We start from the raw sequence: 25,289 nt of genomic DNA, 5'->3' as shown, positions 1-25,289 counted from the left end.
TCAAGGTAAAAAAAGAAAGTCCTAACATAAAATCCTCAGTATGTTCTGTTATTTATAGGCAGACTTCTAGGGAAGCAGATAAAAATGTTGCAGAATAAACACAGAACTACTTTGGCGACATTTGAACCACATGAAAAAAGAAAAAAACAGAGAAGAAAATTGCAGAGCATTGCAGACTCAAATAGTTGGCCATTGTGCTCCGAAATGCTTACACTGGGGAATAGCCAGTCCAAGAGCTTGTTTCCCAGTGGCCTGAACACAGAAAGAAAGAGGCTCAGGAGAGTGGGGAGTGGGTGTGCTTGTGCAGGGCAGATGCACACATGCGTGTATGCATGCACGTCCCCCCAGTGCACATACACGCACACCCCAGTCACACACACACACTCCAATGCACACACACACCCCCACACAGCAGTGGGAGGAAAGGCCAGATCACTCTTCCTATCAGAAGGTCGGCCTGCGTCTGGAATCTGGCGATCTGGGCTTTCCCCGCCTGTTGGACACTTGTGCTGGGCTGCCCAGCACAAAGGCTTTTTGTGGGGATGATGGACAGCCGAGCTCTTCCTCCTCAGAGCCCCCTTGAGTCTGTGCAGCATCAGCGTTGATTTGGGACTAGAAACCCAGCGCAGGCTCTGCCTGGAAGTGCCACCTCTGCCATTGGAGGCACACAGTGGCTCCCCCAGGGTTTTCTGGTCCCTGGAAGTGAGTCCTTGCAGCTGATATCTTGGCCCCACCACATGGATTAGCTGCTGACTCAAATTTGATCTTTATTCAGCCCAGATGTAACCCTCTAACACAGAGCTGAATTCTAATCCTGAATCATTCCACAGACCTCAGTGTTTGCCAGGATCCTTGTCGCTGTGGCGGTGTCTCAGCTAAATTCACTGTCATTATACTCACAACAATTAGATTCCCAGAGCCCAAAATACACACACAACAGATCTTTTCAATTAGCCTTTTCAATAATATGGATTATGTTTTCAGTTTCTACTGAAACTCTTATTTGTACACATTTAATGTCTTTCAAGCTCAGCCTGTTCCTTGAGCTTCTGGCCTGAGTGGAATAATTTGTTACTCATATTCAGTTTCTAATTTATGTAATGTGCACTTTTCTGGAATTTGCCATATAGATACCGCTCTTCCAAGAAAACTCATTTGTAAGACATTTTGAAATTAGATATTTGCGAGGGAATATTTGATGCAGTGACAGAGCACAGGGTTTAGAGCCAGAAAGACCGGAGATCTCATGTTGGCTGTGCGATCTCGCCTGGCACACAGTAGGCACGCAAGGAACACATGGGAAATTAACAACTGAATGAAATTCGGTTTTTGCGATGAAAGCCGAAATCCTTGAATTTCTCTGGATAACTTATTAACCAGCTGGAGACTCAAGTTTTCTCCCCCTAAATCTGAACTCTCCAGTTCCAGCCCCCCAGTGTTTAGTCAAAGAGGAGAAATGAACAATGCTTCACTGCCTCCTCCAATGGTGATTTTGTTTACCCAACAGAAATTTACTTTTGGAAAAACTTTGAAGTGCCTCTGTTCTGTAGAGAAAGGACTGTTCTCATACCTTTTTAGAGAAATGACATTGCATTTCAGGAACTCTTATTTAGGCATTTGGCTTAAGGTGACTGTTTCGAATCTATGCGTTGAATCTATGCGTTGAATTGTGTGCATGTGTGCGCACACGCGTGTGTGTCCTAGAAACCAAGCCTGTGCCCTCCTGATTCTGTCCTCTCCTCATGCTATTGCACATACACAGGAGCTGACGGGCAAACTCCCCGTGGAATATCCCTTGGATCCAGGAGAGGAACCACCCATTGTTCGAAGAAGAATTGGGACGGCCTTCAAACTGGATGAGCAGAAAGTCCTGCCCAAAGGAGAGGTGCGTCCTTCTTTCTCTTGCTAGCTTCTCTCCCATTACCCTCATTTCCCCCATATGTGAGGGCGTCGGGTTTCCTATAGCCATTTCTTCCCTCTACCCAATGCCCAGGGCCATGTCCCCTTTCCTTCCCAGGATCTGTCCTCTTAACTTTGGTTCAGTTAGCTGCGTGGTCAGGATGTGGCTCCCTGGGTAGGATTCGCTAGCTTGCATTAGTAGCATTTTGATTTCTGTGGAAGTTGTTTGTCCAACGCCGTAAGCTTGGTTCGCAAGTGGCTAAGTTAAGCTTGAGAGAACGTTCCAATAAAACCGTGTGCACTTACCTGTCTTTTTAATGGCCTCCCAGCCCTTTGTTACTCAGAGCCAAGCGTAATGTCTGATCTGTGGAAGAAAACAACCAAAGAGGAAAGAAAACTTAGGCCATGCCAACAGGTGCAGGGATGCCATTGGCTGGGGAAAGACAGTAGGGTCTGCCCTCGGTGGCCTTGACTTCACCTCATTGCTAGAATTGCTGCCAGAGCGTGAGCAGGATGCTCAAGATGGGCCCTCATGGCCTTACTTGTTGGCCTTTGGAGGAGGCACTGAAGCATTGTTCATTTCTCCTCTTTGACTAAACACTGGGGCGGCTGGAACTGGAGAGTTCAGATTTAGGGGGAGAAAACTTGAGTCTCCAGCTGGTTAATAAGTCATCCAGAGAAATTCAAGGCCAGGTGTACCTTCACGCCCTAGGGTCATGTCCAAGAAATGTCTTCCCAAATTTATTCTGAATAAAGTTACTCATTAAAATGCTATTGAACAGAGAGTTTAAAAGGGCAAGAGTCAAAGCCAGTGGAGAAGGGAATACCGTACATATTTAGTCTTTCAAAAAAGTGATTGAGAGAAACCAACGTTCTCATGTAACACCTGGTGGGTTAGTGGGAGGGTGAATTTAGAGGGGACCACAGGTGCCCTGGGGCCAATGGAAGTGGTGGATGAGTCTCCTGAGATCTGCAATGGCAGGTCCTTGGGAACTGGTGGACACACCAGAATGTTCCATCTAGATCTAAAGCTCGACCAGGCAGTTCTCCTCTTCCATAAAATGAAGTTCATAATCCTTATTTCTTGGAGTTGTTGCTAGGATTAAATGAGCTGGTATATGAAAAACATTTAACTCAGTTCTTGTCACCTGCTTGATGCGCTATCAACATGAGTTGCTTGACATGGAGATGAGATATTAGAAGAGAGGGGCTGTGACTGGGGGTGGGCCCAGGATTTTACCGGGGTCAGAACTGGGGTGAGGGCGGTGGCATTTAGGAGACCACCTGGTTGGCTCTTTTTCAAATCTGGCTGTCATCAGAATTGCCTGAGAACTGCCACTCCCCTTATGCTGGGCAGACCCCTGGCACTAAACTTTTAAGAGGAGACCCCACTTTTAGTGAGCCCCATGCCCCATTGTTCCTGTAGTCCCACCATACCTTCTCGCCAGCTGCTCCGTCACACTCTTCAGTAAACGATGACTTTAGTTCCCCGAGAATTCCATGTGCATCCTTACCTGTCCCTGCATATTACCGTTCTGAAATTACTGAAAAGAAGTCCCACAGAATTAGCTGATGTGTGCAGAGTTCCTCTACGAAGGACGAGCTCCCCCCAGCTCTGTTGCTGCTCCCTGTTCCTCCTGGAAGTGCGCTTGGCTTCCCTGTCCACACAGCAGGCAGCATCTGTACAGCAGACCGGGCTGCCAGCCTTGTGCTTGTCTCGGTTCCAGTAGCTAGAATTTGTCCTGGGCTCCCACAACCCTTTGGGTCGGCGCCTTGGGCCAGGGCTATTGCAACAGCCCGGGAACAGCTGCTAGATGGAGTCACACTCACAGAACAGTCTTTGTCCTCGGTGACTTGTTTGTTTCAAGACCTTGGGCAGGAGTCCATCTCCATGTTCTTCTCCCTCCAAGAGAACAAATGCAGCGGGCATTTGAAGGAACTGGAAGGAGTTGATCATCTCCTAAATAGTTCCCTTTAATCTTCAGCTTTCCCTCTCACGCCTGGTGCCCGCTCCCTTCAGGCTTCAAGTGCTCAAAAGGAAATGAAATCAAGCTAAGAGTTTTGTGCTTGATGGAGGCATCCAGCCTGGGACGTGGTGCCCAGAGGCAAGAATGTTTTATTCGGCCATTAACTAGGAAGAATCTGTTGATACTGGGGATCTGCTCCATCTGTATGGTTAGATCAATTCCTGTGGGACCTGAGCGTGACCATGGATGACCTAGGACAAGGTGCAGGCCTGGTCTCCCCTGGCCTCGCGGTCGGTATTTGAAACACTCTGAGTTGCAGAGAGACCAGCAGCAAATCCACCGTCCGCGGTTTCATCCTCCAGGTCCCCAGGTATTTCCTGGCAGTCACAGCTTCATTTCCCTCGGGACCAAAACTCTGAGGGAAAATTCATCCATTTGCTCCTTCTGGCCAAAGGAAGGGGTAGAGGTGGGAGGGAGGTGCACGAGGAAGGAGAGTGCTGGGAAGCAATCCAGGGAGTAAGGGAACTGGCTCCACCACCATCCGCCACCCAGGCCTCATGGAGGGCCAGTCACAGCCCGAGCAGAGCTTTCAGAAAGAGCTAGAGTGAGAGGACAGGTGGAGCTTGCAAGAAGGGCTCCCCAAAGAGACATGAGTGAGTGGGGACAAGTCCCAACATGAAGGGCTTGAAATATGGGAGACAGAGGGCATGTGTGGGAGGGTGGGGGTGAGGCACACGTGTGAGCTCCCTGTTAGCAAACCCACAGGAAAGCATGACAGAACGCTGCTCTAAAAATAAATACTGCTGCATCCTGTGCCCCAAATGGAAAGGAGATGCCCACCAACTGGGCTCTGAATTTCCACCAAGGCTTGGTCTTCATGCGTCTTGCTGGAGACGATGGAAATGAAGCCAAGCGACCCCAGGGCCTGCAGCGTGGCAGCTCTTTGCTTCTCAATGGTGGTGCCAGTGTGTGGACCAACGCTTGTCTCCAGAATGGACCAGGGGCCAAGAGGCTCGAAAGGGGGTGTGCCCAGGGCACCAGGCTGCCAGAGATTTTAGGAACAGGGCCACTGTGGGGTCAGGCAAAGTTGGGGGTTAGGCACTGGGACTGCTGGTTTCCTAGTACACGTGTCTCCCAAGGAGTAAGGAGGGCTTGCTCGCCTTGGGCAGGGGCCGGGAGGACAGGTGTTTCCCTGCTCAGCATCCCACTAAGTGTAAGCCATGGCTCTCCCACAGGAAGCCGAGCTGGAACGCCTGGAACGAGAGTTTGCCATTCAATCCCAGATTACGGAGGCTGCCCGCCGCCTAGCCAGTGACCCCAACGTCAGCAAAAAACTGAAGAAACAAAGGAAGACCTCCTATCTGAATGCACTGAAGAAGCTGCAGGAGATTGAAAATGCAATCAACGAGAACCGTGTCAAGTCTGGGAAGAAACCCACCCAGAGGGCTTCGCTGATCATCGAAGGTCAGTGCTGAGCCCTCCCCTGCTGCGGGCTGCCCCTCGCCCCCAGCGGCCCTCCATCCTGTGCGTGGGCCGAAAGCCTGCCTCCCTGCGTGACCTGGGCAAGCCAGTTCACCTCCTGTGCCTCACTTTTTCCATCCATAAAATGAAGCCAAAAGGCCTGATACGAGATGAGAGCAATAAAGTGCACTCAGGTCCACAGATGAGAGGGGTCATAGAAATTGAGCTGTCAGCATCACTATTTACTGCCTCCCTGAGAGAACCTGCAGCCATGAGCTAAACACTCCTTCCAGCCCTCACCATGCGCTGAGCTAAATAACTGTGCCAGCCCAGCCCAGCCCCGAGCTCACTGGGGCTCTAACATTCTCAGGGACTTGATCAGCCTACTCAGGTCTGGAAGGAAAGGTGGGTGGCTAGGGCACACTGCAGGCCAGCAGCCCCCGCCAACCCCCTGTCTTCCTCAGTTTGACTCTGTCTCCTGGGGCTCCTATGCCAAAGCTGAAGCTGGGGACGGCTGGGCCGCCCCACTCTGACTATCTAGAGCCCTGAACTTGGGTTGGGAGGTGTTAAGAGTTTGGGTGATTATATTTGGTAAACACTAGAAGGAAATACCCCAAATTCACCACCAACCATCAAGCCCCCCAAACTATTACAATCCTTTTTTTCCCCTAAATCACCAAATTTTTTAAAATATATATCAAATATGCTTTCATAGCTTATGCATGTTTAAAATATTTTTTGCTCTAGGGAGACAAAGTAGAATAGAGGTTACCAGGGGCTGGGGAGGGGGGACTGGGGAGTTATTGGTTAATAGGAACAGAGTTTCCATTTGGGAAGATGAAAAAGTTCTGAAGATAAATGGTGGTGATGGTTGCATGACAATGCGAATGTACTTAATGCCACTGAGCTGTACAGTTAAAAATGGTTAAGGGGCCGGCCTGGTGGCATAGCGGTTAAGTGTGCATGCTCCGCTTTGGCGTCCCGGGGTTCGCCGGTTTGGACCCTGGGCGCGGACCTATGTACCCGTCATCAACCTATGCTGAGGTGGCGTCCCACATAGAGCAACTAGAAGGATGTACAGCTATGACATACAACTATCTACTGGGGCTTTGGGGAGAAAAAAGGAAAAAAAAGGAGGAAGATTGGCAATAGATGTTAGCTCAGGGCCGACCTTAAAAAAGAAAAAGGTTAAAATAGTAAATGTTATGTATATGTTACCATAATTCTGTTTATTTATGTGTGTTTGTGTGTGTGTGTGTATATATGTATACACATAAATCCACAGCCTAAAACTGTAGGCTACTGGGGAAGCAATGATATACTGGAGACTCCAAGATGCTAAGGTCTAGGTTTTCTGTCTCCTAGTTCACAGTCCATCAAGCAATACGAATAAAGTGAATTCCTGGTTTTAAAAAAATAGACCGTAAAAGAAATCCAGGCCCAGCCCTGTGGCCGAGTGGTTCAAGTTCCGTACTCTCCACTTCGGGAGCCGGGGGTTCATGGGTTCCGATCATGGGCGCAGACCTGCTCCACTCACCAGCCATGCTGCAGCGGTGTTCCACTTGCAAAAAAAAAAAAAAAAAAGAGGAAGATTGGCACAGATGTTAGCTCAGGGCTAATCTTCCTCAAGCAAAGAAGAAAGAGGAAGATTGGCATCAGATGTTAGCTCAGGGCAAATCTTCCTCACCAAAAAAAAAACAACAAAAAAAATCCTTTTGCTCTAGGAAATTTGGAATAACCATCTTTCCCCATCTTGCCCTGTTATCCTTGGCCAACCAAGACTGTCACTTTTTCCCCCACTTCCTGATGGAGCTGCAGGCATCAGCCCTTCTCTGTCTGGTGGTCTTTTGAAACCTCCTTCTGCCCCTTGAAGGCACTGGGGATCCTACCTCTGCAGAAGCATCCAGAATGGCCAACAGAGCCGAGTCTGGGAGGGGCACCGTAGGAGTAACGTCTCGCTGGTTGGCCACAAAAGAGCCTGGTTTTCCAGCCTGCCCAGTGAGAGCTATGCTGTTAGAACTGCCAACAGATGCTGTTTTTAAATCACTGTCTGTACCAACTGGTTTATCATCCCATCCAAGCCTTCAGCCATTTTTTTAACCACTCAAGAATAGACTTTTTCTGTTTTGCTGCCTCGTGGAAATAATATTTTCCTCACATGAGCCCACTTAAATTAGAGGAGTGAATAATTCAGGTTCCTCTTAGTTCCTTAGCGGGGTTTTTTTCTTTGAAGAGATAAAACACAAAACTTAGAATCTGAAGACCTGAGACCTTTTGCCAGGAGAGCAGAGCAACCCCAGACAAACCACTTCTCCCTAGATGTGCTTCAGTCTCCCCAGCTGTTACAGGTGGAGGATTATCTACGGTCTCCCTCTTGGGCATGTTCTCATGGTGAATTGAATGGTGTCTATGAAAATAAGCTTTGGAGGGACAGAAGCTGTATTTAGCAGCTTAAACAAGCTGCTCTCTACTAATGGCTTAAGAAGTTTATTGAGAAGCCATTTATTGTCATAGGAGCAAAGCTAAGTTCCTTACCCTAGTTTCTCATTTGTAGAATAAATAGCAGTTCACTTCCTTTGGTTTAGTTAGAACGTGCCCTGAGATTGGACTGGAACAATGATATGGCTTAACCAGGCCAAGCGGCCTTTATGTTGGATATCAAGCTACTCAGCATTGCTGTGTCCTGTGAAACAGGAGCGCAAATATGCAAAGACAGGGCCACATTGCCGTGTCAGGGGTGAGGGGAGTGAGCTAATGACCCACCCCAGGGACTGTCAAAGGAAATGCCCAACAGCATTTTCATTGTATTTCATGGGTTCTTTCTGATTAGAATGGAAAGGATATGGGATGGTGCTAAACACACAATTTTCACAAACGGGGCTTTGTCCAAGGGATGTGCTCAACTCATAGACTTTTCCTTTTTGTCTTCTCAGATGGAAATATTGCCAGTGAAGACAGTTCCCTCTCAGATGCCCTTGTTCTAGAGGATGGTAGGTTGTCCATTTCCTGCTTGAGATCTCAGAGCACAGATTAAACTGGGATTAAGCTGTGTGTGGTCTGGGACAGCCCAGTGGAAAGGCAAGAGCCAGCCAAGATGGCAACTGGATTCCCTGCAAATCCCTCTTTCCCCAGTGTCACCCATTTGGTTGGGAGTGGGTGGGTGCTCCATAACCATGTCTAGCAGAATTTTAGTATTTCCCAGTGGCCCAGAGGTAAGATTTAAGGTGATATTCAGTGAGTGGTACTTCACTTTTTTAGTTGCCAAAACCACGTTTTTACTAAATAGAGAATCCGAACACCACACATACCTTCCTTTTGAGTATTCATAATTTCTGGAGGAAAGAAGTGGACATTGGTTTGGATCACAAATCACCGATTGAAACCTACTGGGAGAGACTGGGGGTAGGAGGAACACAACAAACCCTTTGTACCTTCCTGAGAAATAGTGAAAATGAAGAGGTCTCTTTAGATGCCTGGTCAGGCCTTGAAAGTTGTCTTATTTCCCTCTAAAAACCTAGTCATTTTCAAGATATTTTCTTGGGAAATTCTTAGGAAAACAGAACTGATCCCCCACCCCTACCCCCCAGCCCACCACCACATACTGGGGAAGAAAGAATTCCAACACAGAACCATCTCTGAGAATGTTCCTGTGGATGTTAACCCAAAACTTGGGAGGCCAGGGCATTAATGATATGGAAATATATTAAGTGGCAATTAATTTGTTGCTCTTAGGGAACCCTCAGATGGGCAGTGAAAAGTGGCTAGTCAGACAGAAAACATTAGACGTCTACCCGAGTCATAGCCATGATGACAATTGCAGGAATAATAATAACTGCTATTGATATGGGGAAAGGCTGCGGGTTATTTACCCAGTTGTCTTGGCCCTGCTATGAGCAATCAGATGGTAATATCTTTATCGTCAGCTTCATTCCATGGTGGGGAGGAGATGGGGCTGCAGGGGAGCAGGAAGACGTGTTTTAAATATCAGAGATCAGCCCTGGTTTTGGCCTCTGTGGACTCCAGTCCCTCCAAAGGAGGGCACAAGAACAATTCAGTAAGATTCCTTTGTAATAGAGGAGTTGGGGGAGGTATATATTGTCGTTAGCTAATTTTGATGCATCATTTGTGAGTACAGTGTCCTTCCCACGTCCCAGACCCCCAGACTCTGAAGGGGCCCTACGGGGTATTATTACTGCCTCACTTGGACCGCCTACTCCCATCGCAGGCTCACGCCTTGTAGGGACTCTTTCCTTTACTGATTTGAGTGGTAAAAGAGTGGAAGCCTAGCGTGTGCCCAGGGTTCAAGGATGGGGGATTGAGAAGTAGGCTGTGGAAAGAATACTAGATGGACATGGATTGAGGGTCAAGTGAAAGGTCGTGGGGCTTTTGAGGTTTGCTTCTGCGTATGGTTCCCCTCAGACTTGCACCCCTGCCTCTCTGCCTTCACAAGGAACACTGCATTTTTCCTGCCTCTCTCTGCTCAAGGCCGCCCTCCCCCGGGTTCGCAACACTGAGTATCTTCCTTCCTTAGCCCCTCTCCTGGCCTTGGCCACTTTTGAACCCTGCCAGATGACCAGTTCTTAAACAGGATTTCCATGCTGACATCCTCTGTGTTTAAGAGGTTGCAATGTTTTCCTGTGGCTTTCAGACTGAATCCTGACTCCTTAGCCTGGAATTGAAGGCCCCCTCTCAGCTGGGGCACTTGCTTATCCCAGTGCGCACAGTAGGTCTGCTGCACTTGCCCTTGACCAGAGCTCCTGTTCTGCTCCTCCTCACCAGCCGCTGCCCCAGCTGGATGCAGCCCTGGGCTCTTCCCTTCCTCCTCCCCTCTCCCGTCCACTGCTGATTCCTGTCCCCACCAGCCTCGCCCACAGCTCGCTCCTTGACTGACTGACTTCGCTTTCTCCCAGAGTCCTACAGCACACTGCTGTGTCCGAGCATCACTCCCCTGAAAGCAGAGAAGAATCTTCTTTCATATCTAATATTTGTAGCTCATCTCCTTCCCAAAGAACCTAAAGCAGTTCCAAAATGAAAATATTATACGGGAACACCTTATGAGACAATATAGACAGTTCCGAAGAAAGCAGAGAGAGTACATACCTAGAGCCACCAGCCGGTAATTACACCCGACAGATAAACTTTCATTCATTTTTTCCGAAAAATATTTCTTGGGCACCTACTATGTGTCAACAGTCATTCTAGGCACAGAGGATATAGCTGTGAACAAAACAGACAAAACCTCAGAGAGCTGACACTCCTCCGAAGCAAATTAGATGCTGACTGTCTATTGCAGGAACACTGACAATATAATAACGAGGACATTTTGCTGTTGGGTACAAAGCAATCATTTGTCGTTGGTATTGAATGAAATTCAGGGTTCACTCCATTTGTAGCTAATCAGAAGGGAAACTTCTCTTCCCTTTTAATGCTGCTCTAAGTTTGGGCTTGGTTTGTTCTGGTTTGACTTGTCTTGACAACTGTGGCAGAGTCCTGGGGTGCCTTCAGAATATGGATGCCTGTCTGGCCCCCAGGTGTTGACGTGGGGGCAGAGGTGGCTGGGGGTCGGTCTGGGGTCGGCGGGAAGGATGACCCTTGCTCAGTTCCTCTCTTTCCATCTTTGTGCAGAAGACTCTCAGGTCACCACACTGTCCCCCTTACAGTCTCCTCACAAGGGACTCCCTCCTCGGCCACCATCGCACAACAGGCCGCCCCCGCCCCAGTCCCTGGAAGGACTCAGGCAGATGCACTATCACCGCAACGACTATGACAAGTCACCCATAAAGCCCAAAATGTGGAGTGAGTCCTCTTTAGATGAGCCTTACGAGAAGGTCAAGAAACGTTCCTCTCACGGTCATTCCAGGTGAGCGGGGTCGGGAGGTCACTGAAAGAATCAAAGGCTGCCCCAAATAGCGTCCACAAATGGCAAAATCCCAGTCAACCTATTTCCTGCTTCCTGGGGTGGCCCTTCAACAGCGCCGTGCTCACAGCGCCCTCTGCTGCTGACCCTGTCGAGGTGCAGATTTGTCATTCAAAGGGAAATCCGGGTTTTGGCTCCCAGTCAGTGTGTTGGCAGATGGCTTTAATGTTGTTAAATTCCACAGGAATTAATTAGGAAATCTCAGGCAGTGTTATTCCAAAATGGTAAGTGAGAGACCACTCGCAGGAATCCCAAAGTGGTTCAGAACCCTAAGCCATCATCCAACAGAATTCTGGAGCCAAACAGCTGTAACCCGAGCCGTGCATTATCAGCTCGTTACTCAGTTGATGATGTAGAGAGGGTTTTTTGGAAGACATTTTTGGTCTGCTTCTGTTTTTCTCATTTCCTTTCATTACACTCTATAAAGCTCTAAGTAGGTGCCCAGACTGGTAAATATTTGTCTCTTGGAAAACAGACAGTGTGGTTGAGGGCAGGGCCTTCACAGAACAGTCGTGCTACCTGTTCCAGAGAAGGCTGACGAGGGTCTTCATCTCACATTGCGGGAGGTCAGGGACGAGGAGCCCCACCACTCCTGGGGGAAAGGCTGAGAACCAGAGTAGAGATCTGAAGGAGCGAGGGTGGGATCCTGGGCAAGCCTTCCTGACATCAAGATTGATGTCCCAAGGCTAGTCACCTGCTGGGGAGCAGGTGCGGTTCTGTCTAGCAGTGACCAGTGTGGCCTCTTCTGGTTTGCAGCAGCCACAAGCGTTTCCCCAGCACGGGGAGCTGTGCCGAAGCAGGAGGGGGAAGCAGCTCCCTGCAGAACAGCCCCATCCGCAGCCTGCCTCACTGGAACTCGCAGTCCAGCATGCCGTCCACACCAGACCTCCGGGTCCGGAGTCCCCACTATGTTCATTCCACGAGGTGAGTCCACCTGGCCTTCGGGCCATCTCCCTCCCTAGACCAGGCTTTTCTTTGTACAATTTGGCATCGCTGGCTCCAAACTGGCCCACATAATGGATGAACTAGAGTCAGGCCTGAACCAATGAAGTGGGTTCTCCTTAAAATGAAGCAGAATAAAAAAAATGAGCTGGCAGCAGTAAACCCCTGTTAGCCAAGAGACCCTTTATATCCTGCTGTCCATGCCCAACGGGCACCAGGAGTCAGCTGGAGAATGCCCTGGAGACGGCGGGCATGGAAGGAGCTTTCCTAATCGAAATGCAGGCAGGAAAGGGTGGCTGGATGAGCAGGGCAGAGTGTTGGGACCAGAACAACCTTGCACTGATGGGGTGATCTTTATTGGGTAGTCCTCATGTATCTTTCTACTGGGGCCTAAATTTATCCTGGACTCTTTAATGCCTCAAGGTGTAAATTCATTCAAGAGCAAAAGGAACAGGCAAAAGTGAGGCTACAGTGAATCACACCTTCATTTTCTAAAAAGAGGCAAAACCAAAGCCATCATTCCATTTTATCAAAAACTTGAGTCCACAGGGACCATAGCCGAAAGGACAGATGGTGTGATCTTCCGTTAAGTAGTGAACCACTTTATATGGGATAAGATTGAGCTCTCCAGGCAAGATTCCCTCAGTCATTCATGCATTCACTCGTTCATTCATTCATGCAGTTATGCAACAAATATTATCAAGTGCCTATATGAACCAGGTATTATTCTAGGGGATAGAGCGGTGAAGAAAACAGATCACACCCCTGCTCTCCTCAGACTTACATTCTAGTCGGGACAGAGTCACAGTGAAAAAATGTCAAGTGGTGATGAGGAGGAGAAAAATGAACAGGACAAGGGGCTAGAGAGAGAAAGAAGAGATCATCTTTTCAATGGAAGCATCAGAGAAGGCCTCTCTGATAAGGTGACATCTGAGCAAACACCTAAATGGATGCGGTAGCAGGCTCTGAGGGTATTCAGGGGACAGACAGCAAGGTCAAAGCCCTGGATGCAAGCCTGCACTTGGCATGTTCTCAGGAGGCCAGTATGGCCAGAACAGAGTGATAGAGAGGGTGGGACCAGAGAGGAAACCCATGACAGAGTCATAGAGGCCACATGGTGGGGACTTCACATTCTACCCCGAGTGACAGAACTAGAACTCACCTCTTCCTGGACTTGGCCAACGGGGCCACGGTGAATTTACATGTAGTCCTTGCGTCTCTGTCCCTGTGATATTGCTGGATAGTCACAGCGTGGACTCGGATAAGCAGAATCGATTACAAACATAGTAGTGGCCTGTAAGTATTGCCTCAGTCATTTGTAAGTGTTCCATGGTCCACCCACCTCCCAATTTATAGTCTTCATGGGAGATGGAAATCTGTGTATGTGGGTTTCATAATAGTATTTAGTTGAATACTGACTCATTTTGTGACCTACAAAAATGGGCATGTCATCTGGTTTAGCATAATACTACAATAGGGATCCTCTTGGTTCTTTTTCTATCTGTAGAATCCCTTTCCACCTTAAAAAACAAACAAAAAAAGCCCTGGGCTATTGGCATACATTTTTCAGAAAAAAACCCTTATGTGGGCGCTGGCTGTCTTCAGCCCCACATCCCACTCGGAATCCAAAGGCACAGCAGAGGCCGGGGCTCGCCTCCAGGGATCAGCAGACCCCTCCAGTCCCCGTCTGCACCTGGGAACAAAGGGAAGCACCTGGATGCCCAGGGCAACCCTGCCTAGACTCGGCGTTTCCCAGGCGCGCATTTGCGGGCGGCTCTGGGCGGTGTGGCGTTTTGCTCTTTCCCAAGAGCGATGATTGCAGAGCCTCTCCCTCCCCCCGGACGCCCCTCTCCTGGGCCCCCCAGACCCACCGGCCGTCTCCCCGCAGGTCGGTGGACCTCAGCCCCACGCGACTGCACAGCCTCGCGCTGCACTTTAGGCACCGGAGCTCCAGCCTGGAGTCCCAGGGCAAGCTCCTGGGCTCGGAGAACGACACGGGCAGCCCCGACTTCTACACCCCACGGACTCGTAGCAGCAACGGCTCCGACCCCATGGACGACTGTTCGTCCTGCACCAGCCACTCGAGCTCGGAGCACTACTACCCGGCGCAGATGAACGCCAACTACTCCACGCTGGCCGAGGACTCGCCGTCGAAGGCGCGCGCGCGGCAGCGGCAGCGACAGCGGGCGGCGGGCGCGCTGGGCGCGGCGAACTCGGGCAGCATGCCCAACCTGGCGGCGCGCGGCGGCGGCGCGCACGGCGTCTACCTGCACAGCCAGAGCCAGCCGAGCTCGCAGTACCGCATCAAGGAGTACCCGCTGTACGTGGAGGGCGGCGCCACGCCCGTGGTGGTGCGCAGCCTGGAGAGCGACCAGGAGGGCCACTACAGCGTCAAGGCGCAGTTCAAGACCTCCAACTCCTACACGGCGGGCGGCCTGTTCAGGGAGAGCTGGCGCGGCGGCGACGAGGGCGACGCGGGCCGGCTGACGCCGTCGCGCTCGCAGATCCTGCGGACTCCGTCGCTGGGCCGCGAGGGCGCCCACGACAAGGGCGCGGGGCGCGCCGCCGTCTCGGACGAGCTGCGCCAGTGGTACCAGCGCTCCGCGGCCTCGCACAAGGAGCACAGCCGCCTGTCGCACACCAGCTCCACCTCCTCGGACAGCGGCTCCCAGTACAGCACCTCCTCCCAGAGCACCTTCGTGGCGCACAGCAGGGTCACCAGGATGCCCCAGATGTGCAAGGCCACGTCAGGTGAGGGGGGGACAGGGGGGCGGCCCTGCGCGCACGTGGTGCGGCCTGGGTGTGAACTGTTGACTCATTTCAAGGGCTTTCAGATTTTCTTAGAGCATGTGGTGGAGAAAGAGATCGTTAATTCCAGAAACTTAGCTGTCAGATGTGTGAGACTTGAGGTCTTCCAGCCGCCTCCTTCACCCCCTCCCGTTCTAGCCCTGGTTTTGCTGAGTGACAAAGACCTGGGAAGGGGTGCCCTCCCAAGTGGCTCTCATTTAAGCTTCCTTAGTAGGGATGCAAACCATCCCTCCAGCCCCCTCTCCTTGTAAGGACAGATATCCAAGAAGTTATGTGAAGTTGTGTCTCAGGGTTTGTCCAGTCAAAGTTGTCCCTTTACCCTGGTGAAGAGCGAGATGCTGTTAAGTTAGAGACCTGAGTGATACCCTTGCAGAGGACAGCTTGCTTTAGGCATGGACTTGGGTCTTGCAGTGCTGAGATTTGGCCAGTATCTCCCCAGGTGGGGGCAGACTGGCTACGAATGGAGTGGCCGAGCTCTGCATTTGACCTCACCTGTGACTGCGTAGATAACTCCTGACTGCTCCTCAAATTCCCATTTCAGTGATGTTAGGGTATAGCCAAAGTAATTTTCATAAAGTGCTTTCATTTGTTGATAATACATCTTAAAATTTTCATAATCAAATTAAGAGTTACCTTGTATTCTTGCACTCAGAGCATTAAGCAGTACTGAATCAAATAAACAATGGGAGAAACCATCCTTTCCCTTAAGAAGTTACCTTCCTGAGGCCGGCCCAGTGGCGTAGCGGTTAAGTTTGCATGCTCTGCTTCGGCCCAGGGTTCGCAGGTTTGAATCCCAGGAGCGGACCTACACACTGCTCATCAAGCCATGTGTGGAGGTGTCCCACATACAAAAAAAAAAAAAAAAAAAATTGAGGAAGATGGGCACAGATGTTACCTCAGGGCTAATCTTCCTCAGCAAAAGGGAGGATTGGCAACAGATGTTAGCTCAGAGCCAAATCTTCCTCACAAAAAAAAAAGTTACATTCCCTTCCCAGTCCCTCTCCAAGAAATAACGAGGATGACCATAAGCAGTGATTGTTCAGCAGTCACTAGCGTATATGATAGCGTATATGAACTCGTTTACACACTCATAGCAGTCATAAGGGGGGGGGGCATGTGTGCAGGGATAAGGCTGCATCAGTGTGTAAGTGTGCAGTCTGCATCACACTGTAGGAAAAGAAAGTGGGGGAGGATTTCGAGACATAATAAAACTGATTTAAAAAGTATAAGAATGAAATGAGAATCAGCAGCAAACGGAAGGAACTCCAAGTCAGGATTTGACTTGTGACTGGAAAGAGAATTAAGTAAAGGAAAAGATCAGGGGAAAGGGGTGATCTTAAAGACAGAAAAGGGGGCGTTCGTCTTTGGGGAGCTGAAGGAGATGCTTGGGGTCTGGAGAGAGCAGGGCAAAGAGGAAGGACCGGCTGGCTGCCCAGGTGTGCCGGGCCACACGGCTCCTGCATCTGGCCCCATATCCCCTTTGACTTGTTTATTATGGCTCATTGGCCAAATGACACGTTCCAGAGAAGAGAATAAAAATGATTCAGGCAATCATGAGAGAACCATGGACCTCAGGGTCCTAGAGCCTTCTCCATATTCCAACTTTGTCTGTAAAATAAGCCTGGTGCAATTTGCCGACTTCCCTGGAGGATTTTGAGAATCAATGAACGAGTATATGATGCATGCCATTTAAAGAGCGTGGTTCTCTGTAACCCTGCTGGAAGCAGCCGCGTCCAACAGAGGGAAGGGAGTGTTTACGTTCTTTCAAATTGTAGCACTTGTGTAGTAGATCTGCTTTACTTAAAGAGATTAGGTACATTTTTTGGAACGTATTTTTTAAGAAGCTGTATCTGAAGTTGATTGATGAAAAAGATTCCATTCCCAAGAAAGCAAAGGATGCATTTAAGTAGGATTACTTCCTACTAAGTTTTCCCAACTAGAAAAATCCCGCCCACATCTGGAAACTCCTAGTAGTCCGATTTGGAGGAGCTATTAAAAGCCCTGCCCCCTTTGAAGGGTCCTAAAGTGGTAAATTATAAGCCTAAAATAGCAGAGAGCAAGCTCTGAGAACCTTTCTGGGGCTTCTCCGTTCGTAATGAAGAGCACAGTTTTAACCCTGAGCCGCATCTGAAAATGCCCTGGGGCGTAGCTCCCTGGGGTCCAGAGAAATAGGCCCTCCCTGCATTAGCCCTGCCCAGGGCTCCCTCAAAGGACCATGGGGGCTTCCGGTTCTTTGCTGCTGTGGAGTGGCAGAGCAGGGACGTAGGATCCCCGGTCAGCCTGGCTCAGAATGGAGCTGCATAGTTTGGGGGAGAAGATGCAATTAGCCAAATGTGGGGGGAGGGGTGGATGTTTCTCCACTGTGACCCTGCTACGGGGTCGTATCCAGCATCTCTGGGAAGAAGGTTATTCACAGACCTCCGGTGTCTTGATTGCTGTCTTTTCTGCACCACCTGCACACAGCTGCCTTACCTCAAAGCCAGAGAAGTTCAACGCCGTCGAGTGAAGTTGGAGCGACCCCCCCAAGCAGTCCCCACCACATCCTAACCTGGCAGACTGGGTGAGTTCCCCCTTCAGACCTTTAATCCTCCTCCTCTGGGTTCTAGAATGATCCTCAGCATTCCTTGTCAGTTAGGAAGAGTGTAATACGTATCAGATCCTAGTGACAGAAGGGTGTATCAGCGAAAGAATAAGGAGTGTTCTTCATCACTGGGAAACTCCTTCCTTTCCTAAGAAGCCCCATGAATTGCTGGTACCTTCTACCCCTCTCCTTTCCATCACTGTCCCTTCATATGGGCAAAGTGTCTCTTTTAAAGTTGGCAGTGGTCCCGGGAATGTGGGGGAGATGGGTGCTGGAAGTCGAATTGCACTTCTTTGGTCAGAATTCCAGACAACATTTGATTTGGGTTCTGGTTGTACCAGGCCGACTTTAAAATGCCAGAAAAGAAGGAGAGAGGGGAGAAAGAGAACAGTTAGGCACCCGCCCTGTGCTGGGCCCGGCCTGACATCTTACATGCTTCACGGTGTCCACTGTCCTGCTATCAGGATGCCTCTTAAGAAAAAAGGCAGGAGGCTCAGATCTCATCTCTGTCCTGGCCAATCGCTTGTTCTTAATCAACAAACAAAGGGAATCAGGTACCTTGGGATCTTTAAGAAGTGGCCCACAGCAAAATGAACCCCCAATTCAGCTCCTTTTGTAGCTTTAAATGTAGGCCTAGAGCGTTATAGTCTCATGGACATTTGGGATGTTCTGATCTACTGAAGAGTCCGACACATACACGGAAGCTGCTTTCCTCACACTTCTGCCTCTTCTGTTGCTCCTAAGACATTGCCTTGAAGTGGATGTTACGTTCTGTCAGTGCCTGTTGGTTCACGGAGTAACGGGTCCCTTTATCCAGCTTTATTCAGTTTCTAGTTTGCTAGAGCATCGGTGGGGATGTCTGGAAAAAATTGACAGCTGTCTGTGAGTTGAATCGTCAGAAAAATCAGGACCAGAATTGGCTCCACTGACTGCATTTCAGGCTCCCATACTTGGCAGACATTTGTTGTTTCTGCAAATGGATCTGTAATGGTTTTAAACCAGGCTTTATGGGGCCTTAGTATTTGAGAGAAGAGAAGAGGAGCTAACGTTTATTGAGTGCTTGCTGTGTACTCAAAGGCTGGGAGCTTCTACTAACATAAATGAGCTCATATAATCCTCACTGCAAACTTGCAAGGGAAATATCCAGATCTTTTGGTTTTATAGATGAGGCTCAGAGAAAATAAATGCCTTGCCCAAAATCACATGGCTGGATGGAGCTGGAATTTCAGCCCTGCGATCTGTGACCCCAAAGCTCTGTCTTTGTCCACTAGGCCAGTGGTTCTTCATGTGTGGTCCCCAGACCAGCAGCATGAGCATCACCTGGCATCTTGTGAGAAATGCAGATCCTGGGCGAGCCCGGTGGCTTAGCGGTTAAGTGTGCACGCTCCGCTACTGGCAGCCCGGGTTCGGATCCTGGGCGCGCACCGATGTACCACTTCTCTGGCCATGCTGAGGCGGCGTCCCACATACAGCACCTAGAAGGATGTGCAACTGTGACATAGAACTATCTACTGGGGCTTTGGGGGAAAAAAGGAGGAGGATTGGCAATAGATGTTAGCTCAGAGCCCGTCTCCCTCAGCAAAAAGAGGAGGATTAGCATGGATGTTAGCTCAGGGCTGATCTTCCTCACAAAAAAAAAAAAAAAAAAGAAACGCAGATCCTGGGGCCCATCCATGACCTACTGACCCAGCACCTCTGGGGTGGGATCTGGTAGTCTGTGTTGTAACAAGCCCTCCAGGGTTTTCTGATGCACACTCAAGTTTGGCAATCACTGAGCTACCCCAAGCTGCCTCTTGGTCCTTTTGAATTAAGAGAATGTGCAGTCCCAACTGCAGTCTTCTTGTGTCCACTCCCACTTTTTGGTCTGTCTTTTGGGCAGTAGTCACCCCCTGTCCTTATTACAGGTCATTAAAATACTCCCTTATATACCATCCACACCCTGGCTCTAGCTCGTGGTCAGGCAGGTGCTGCAAAGCCTACGGCCCAAGATTTCACCAGGATTAATTCATAAAAGAATGACAGCTCTTCTGTATATGTGGTACCTCCAGTGGCTAAACCATCTCACCTGAATAAGGAAGTTCAGATTTCAGGCTCTCTCTCTGGATCCTCCAAATTTTCTAGATCATGCCCAGTCTCACCTGATCCAAATATATGATTGTTATTTGACCAACAGCAGGCGCTGAAATTTACGAGCACCCCTCACATGCCTACACACTTGAGATGGTCTTGAAATCTGCCTGTGTTTTGGTCTTGAAATCTGCCTGTGCCACATATAGCTAGTGAAGACTCAAGACAAATTCGAAACAAAAACATATTTTGGTCCTTGAAGTAAACTTTTATCAGATTGAGTTGAATGATCATTAACAATAACTGTTCTCTGTGATGTGATAAGAAAATGAGAAACGGGTAAAAAGTAGCACAGCCTGCCTTCCTGACAAAACCAAAGAGGTCTTTCGACTCACTACTCATGGGGGTTGAAAGTTCTGCATGACTTATATTCTTTGTCACTAACACTTGGGTGTACGGTCAACTGGTCTTTCCAATGTATTAATGAGCTACTAACCATGTCTGTGTCAGTTCCTCTCTTTAACGTGACCTCTCTTCTCTTCCTTCTTCTGCTTTCCTTTGTTCAGAGAAGCAACAGAAAACTCGCCCATTATGGATGGGTCTGAGTCTCCAACTCACCAAAGTACTGATGAATAGAGGTATCGTAAGGGAATGTTTTGTTCTTATGGCCCTTCCCCCTTCACTGCGTATGAATTTGTGATCTCAGATGTGCTGCTCTTGCCTATATCTTAATTTCCAGAAGGAAACATCTGAATGATGTGAAAGCCATTATTTTTATGTCTTTTTTCTAGATACATGTGGAAGTGTATGTTTATATGTATGTTTTTACATCAGATGTTACATTTTCCCAATGCTACTTCCAAGAAAAGACCTCAAAGTATGTTTTAGATCTTCCCAGGCTCTATGTACATACAGATTCTTTTTTTTTCTTTTTTTGAGGAAGTTCAGCCCTGAGCTAACATCCGTGCCAATCCTCCTCTTTTTGCTGCAGAAGACTGGCCCTGAGCTAACATCTATGGCGATCTTCCTCCACTTTATATGGGACGCGGCCACAGCATGGCCTGACAAGCCGTGTGTCAGTGCGTGCCTGGGATCCAAACCCGGACCGCCAGCAGTGGAGCGCGCACACTTAACCACTACGCCACGGGGCTGGCCCCAGTACATACAGATTCTTGTAGAAGCTTTTACCGGTTTAGTAATCAGTGTCCATGAAAAGAACAGCATCATGTAGTTTACGTTTCAAAGCACCAAGGGCAGACGGAGTTGATCCAGAAGCACCTGAAGATCACCCATGATTCCATCCCAGCATTCTTGAGATCACCCATGATTCCATCCCAGCATTCTTGAGTGACAGCTGTGTACTCTACCACATGCTGTAGGGCCCTGCTTTCTAAAATGTGGTCCATAGATGAGCATCATCATCATCATCACTTGAGAGCTTGCTAGAAAGCTAGACTCCTGGGCCTACAGAATTGGAATCTGCATTTTAACAAGATCTGAGTGAATCAAATGTATGCTGGAATTTGCGAAGCACTGCTATAGAGGGCATAAAAACTGACACCTGTGGGTCCGGCCCGGTGGCGCAGCAGTTAAGTGCGCATGCTCCGGTTCGGTGGCCTGGAGTTCGCAGGCTCGGATCCCAAGTGCACACCGATGCGCTGCTGGTGAAGCCATGCTGTGGCGGCGTTCCATATAAAGTGGAGGAAGATGGGCATGGATGTTAGCCTAGGGCCAGTCTTCCTCAGCAAAAAAAAAAAAGGAGGATTGGCATCGGATATTAGCTCAGGGCTGATCTTCCTCACAAAAAAAAAAGACAAAACAGTGACACCTGGTCTGGTCCCTGTCCTCAGGGACCAAAATCTAACTGGGAGACAAGACATTGAAATTACATAGCATTTCAAGGTTTAACAAAAAAGATAAGGATACCATTCAAAGGTGGACAAAAAGTCATAGGGTTTATTTAATCAAAAAATTGAACTCTGACTATATTCCAGAAACCATGTGAGAGACCAGAGTTCCAGGAGTTCAAGTTCAAGTCAACAATTTGAAAATCTATCAGGAGACATACAAGGGGGACAAGAAACTATGGCATTTATGTATTAAGTGCTCTAAGACTTAAACAAAGTGCTAAAAGGATTCCGAGGGGAGAAGGGTCACTTCTGGCTTCAAAGGCCTGTGGTGGGAGGAGGGGGGTTAGACAGGTAGGGCTGAGAGAGGCCATTCCAGGGGCAAAAACACAGATGCAGAGACAAGCAGGGGTGTTTGGGGGACAGCAGAGAGTCCCGTTTTGCTGTAGAGAAAGAGCAGGACTTCAGCCTGAAAAGTTTAGAGAGGATAAGATTCTGAACAAATTAGGAGACATGGAACAATTTTTACTGCAAGTCCCCTAAGTTGGCAGATGGGAGATTAGGGAAACAGGAGCTTAGCCTTTGAGAGAAAGATGATGTTAAAAAACCAAGTTCAACTGAGTAAATTTGAAAGAGCTTATTGGCTTTATTTAATTATTCATGAATTGGGCAGCATCCAATCTAGCAGACAGACAGGAGCTCCAAGGAGGTGTACAAAATGGAAGATTTTATAGGCAGAAGGGAGCAGACACAAGAAACCAATACTGGGTGAAAAAGCAAGTTGGTTATTGCAAAGTCACTCTCCTTTAGGGGATGGCAGGGGTCCGTCAGGCAGATGACCTAACTAGTGCTGATCCAGCGATTCCTGATTGACTGGTTTAAGATTCCATTTCTGGGAGAGCAGAAACTGTAATTAAGCCTCAATTTGGTGACAAGGCATGTAGCACAAGTGACACCATTTTGGGCCTTTTGTCTTATTAACAATTCCCTATTTTGATCAGACTCTCAGACTGAGAAATGTGATCAAAATTTAAGGCATTAGCACTGCTCCCAGCTACTGCGCTGGAGTTCTCGCAGTTTTTTGCTGAATTTCTGTATAGTATTCACAGGCCATGACATCGTGTTCACATTCTTTAAGTCGGTCATTCTCTTTGTCTCTTTTCTGACGCTCTATTCTTAGATCATTTGCTTGGTGGTTAGCAGCTGCAAACATGTATTTAAAGCTTTTGAGAGAATACAGTGCACCAGGGAGATTATGATTATTATAAGCAGGATAATTCCCAGTGGTGGAGGGCACTTTGGAGCCATGGTCCCCAAGACCATCGAGTCAAATAAATCAAAGAAAGGCCCCAGTGAAGGAGTCACTCTCTTAAGCCAACTGGCTTATTCCATGATCTTATGTAGCTGAGTCTCAACTTCCCCAGAAGTGTTGATCCAGGTGCAGCAAGTGGTGTTGGCCACAGCACAGACAACTCCTTGCTCAGCTAAAAGCTATTCTGTTATTAAGAACAACTTTGGGGGGCCGGCCCCGTGGCATAGCGGTTAAGTGTGCGCGCTCCGCTGCTGGTGGCCTGGGTTTGGATCCTGGGTGCGTACCGATGCACCACTTGTCAGGCCATGCTGTGGCAGCGTCCCATGTGAAAGTGGAGGAAGACAGGTACAGATGTTAGCCCTGGGCCAGTCTTCCTCAGCAAAAAGAGGAGGATTGGCATGGATGTCAGCTCAGGGCTGATCTTCCTCACAAAAAAAAAAAAAAAAAAAAAAACAACTTTGGCCAGAGAGCCTATGGATTTTCACTGGGCAGCTGTTGCTTTAGCAGCAGATTCTGCAATATCTTCAAGAGTTAAGGAGAGGTTCCTGATCATAGCCTCATTCACACTTACTCCTAGCCAGGGGAGTAGGGATCTGCCAAAGGAAACAAATTTTGAATCATGAATGCTTCCTGGTAATTCTCATTTGAGTTTGTGGCTGAGGACTCAAAAGGTGACAGCCATGGAAGCCAGTAAAATTTAAGGGTCTGTAGACCGCATAGGTGGTTTTATTTTGTGTCCCTGCCTTGTGTTCCCTTCTTTGTAGAGAGGATGCAAAGTTTCCCCAGTCTGGGGTTGTTAACCAGAGACAGGGAAATTGATCCCAGGGTTGGGGAGTCTGACATGATAGAGAGGGAGCTGAGTTTGGCCCAGAGAAACTGAGGCAATGGAAATCAGGGAGAAGTCTGTAATGGGCAGAACTACAGGATCACCAGCATCCTGGCAAATCCAACAGTTGTTTGCAGGTTGGATTATCCCCCTTTGTCATGGCTTGAGATATGTGAACAATGGCATTATCTTTCCAGGCTAGAGCAAGGCAAAAAGTGGACAAAAGAATCATAAAGACCTTCATGGCGTAAGAATTAGGAAAAGGATGGCCAGAGAGGGAAGGAGGAATGCAAAGAAACATTCTTGATCTGACGTCTTGAGAGGCTTGAGAGGAAGCGGTCTACCCAATGCCGGCTACTTCTCTTCCTAGTCAATTTGATTTTGGGGTCTCCAGCTTTTGCACAGGACCAGGTGTCAGGTGCAGCCTTCTTCAGTTGTGAAATATACACCCAAGGTTTGACACCTTGTAATTTGGTGGCGGTGTCAGTGGTCAAGTGTTCTTGATAGGGTCCTTTCTATGAATCTCACTTTTGCAAAAGCATCAGAGTAAAACAATAACTATCTGTAAATGACAAAAGACATAAAAATACCCGTGTTTAAAGATCTGATGAGACTTCATCTGATGAGAATTGACAGAGAAATTTGCTTATTTCTGATATACAACATTTTAAGATAATAACTGGAATTATGATAGATAACATAATACCTGGACATAGACATAGCAGATTTCTAGCAATTTCATACAATTGCTAGCACACTTATATTAAGAACATGCATCCCTACAAAAAATATAAGGTTTACCATCACTTATTTGACAGTGCTTCCCATGTAATTTAATATACTAAATAAACCTAATTAATATAACATGTCTCTTTTACAAGGTAAGAGAGGAATCCTTTGAGATTTTCCACGGTCCCTCTGGGAAATCTCAAAGTTACTTGAGGCCAAAAAGACACCATTTAGAATTTGATTTTGGGAAACTGTCAAAATGTCAAAAGGTTTGAACATAGGACCAAACAGGATCACAGATCATTATGAGATGATAATTATCTATTTAACCAAAGTGACAATAGAAGATTTTAAAGGCAAATAGAGAAGGTTACATAGTTTTGAACAAACCTTAGCTCTTTTAATATTGAGAAGACTGGGTTTTCTTAATTAATCAAAGATCTGATAAAGACAATGTGAAGTCCAGTAAATTATTTTGGTAAGACACAATATCTTAGCTGTCCAGGCAGATTACTTAAAAGGTAAAGAAACTTTCACAATCACTTATCAAAAGCAGACCAAAAGTCCAGTAAAACTTTGTCCTTTGAACAGAGAGAAAAACCAAATTCTAATTTTGCACCAGTGTACTTTTGATATTAAAACTCATTAAAACTTAACTAAATCCATTCCTATCTTAGCCAGCTTGACCACACATAAAAATCCCTTCCCAACATTCCTTTTCCACAAACCTGCTAGAACTTTTTTATAACTATTCAGATTTTGTCATATATATAATACCTCTATTACACATATTTCCCTTTGTTTCTCATTCTGGAACAATCATTTTGCTTTCCTTGCCTACATTTCATGCACCGTTGTTCCCTTGTACCCTTATTATTTCTAAGTAGTTTTAGTTACATATATTGATTAGAATTCTTAACCCTTAGAAACTTT

The 25,289-nt window shown here is 47.9% G+C and overlaps 1 protein-coding gene across 3 annotated transcripts in view; it reads left to right on the top strand.

Annotated features, from left to right (window-relative positions):
• FRMD4A (FERM domain containing 4A) overlaps positions 1-25,289 on the top strand; it is a 216,649-nt gene that overhangs the window by 178,031 nt on the left and 13,329 nt on the right. For all 3 annotated transcript variants that reach the window (XM_058532438.1, XM_058532437.1, XM_058532439.1), the window contains 7 exons: positions 1,763-1,885; positions 5,102-5,330; positions 8,261-8,317; positions 10,953-11,187; positions 12,001-12,168; positions 14,075-14,937; positions 17,458-17,554. In XM_058532438.1, coding sequence (XP_058388421.1) covers positions 1,763-1,885; positions 5,102-5,330; positions 8,261-8,317; positions 10,953-11,187; positions 12,001-12,168; positions 14,075-14,937; positions 17,458-17,554 — 1,772 coding nt within the window. The remainder of the gene's footprint in view (positions 1-1,762; positions 1,886-5,101; positions 5,331-8,260; positions 8,318-10,952; positions 11,188-12,000; positions 12,169-14,074; positions 14,938-17,457; positions 17,555-25,289) is intronic.

The sequence above is a fragment of the Diceros bicornis genome, chromosome 36 (genome assembly GCF_020826845.1).
Source record: "Diceros bicornis minor isolate mBicDic1 chromosome 36, mDicBic1.mat.cur, whole genome shotgun sequence".
Lineage (NCBI taxonomy): Eukaryota > Metazoa > Chordata > Mammalia > Perissodactyla > Rhinocerotidae > Diceros > Diceros bicornis.
This window is presented reverse-complemented; position numbering and strand designations above follow the sequence as displayed.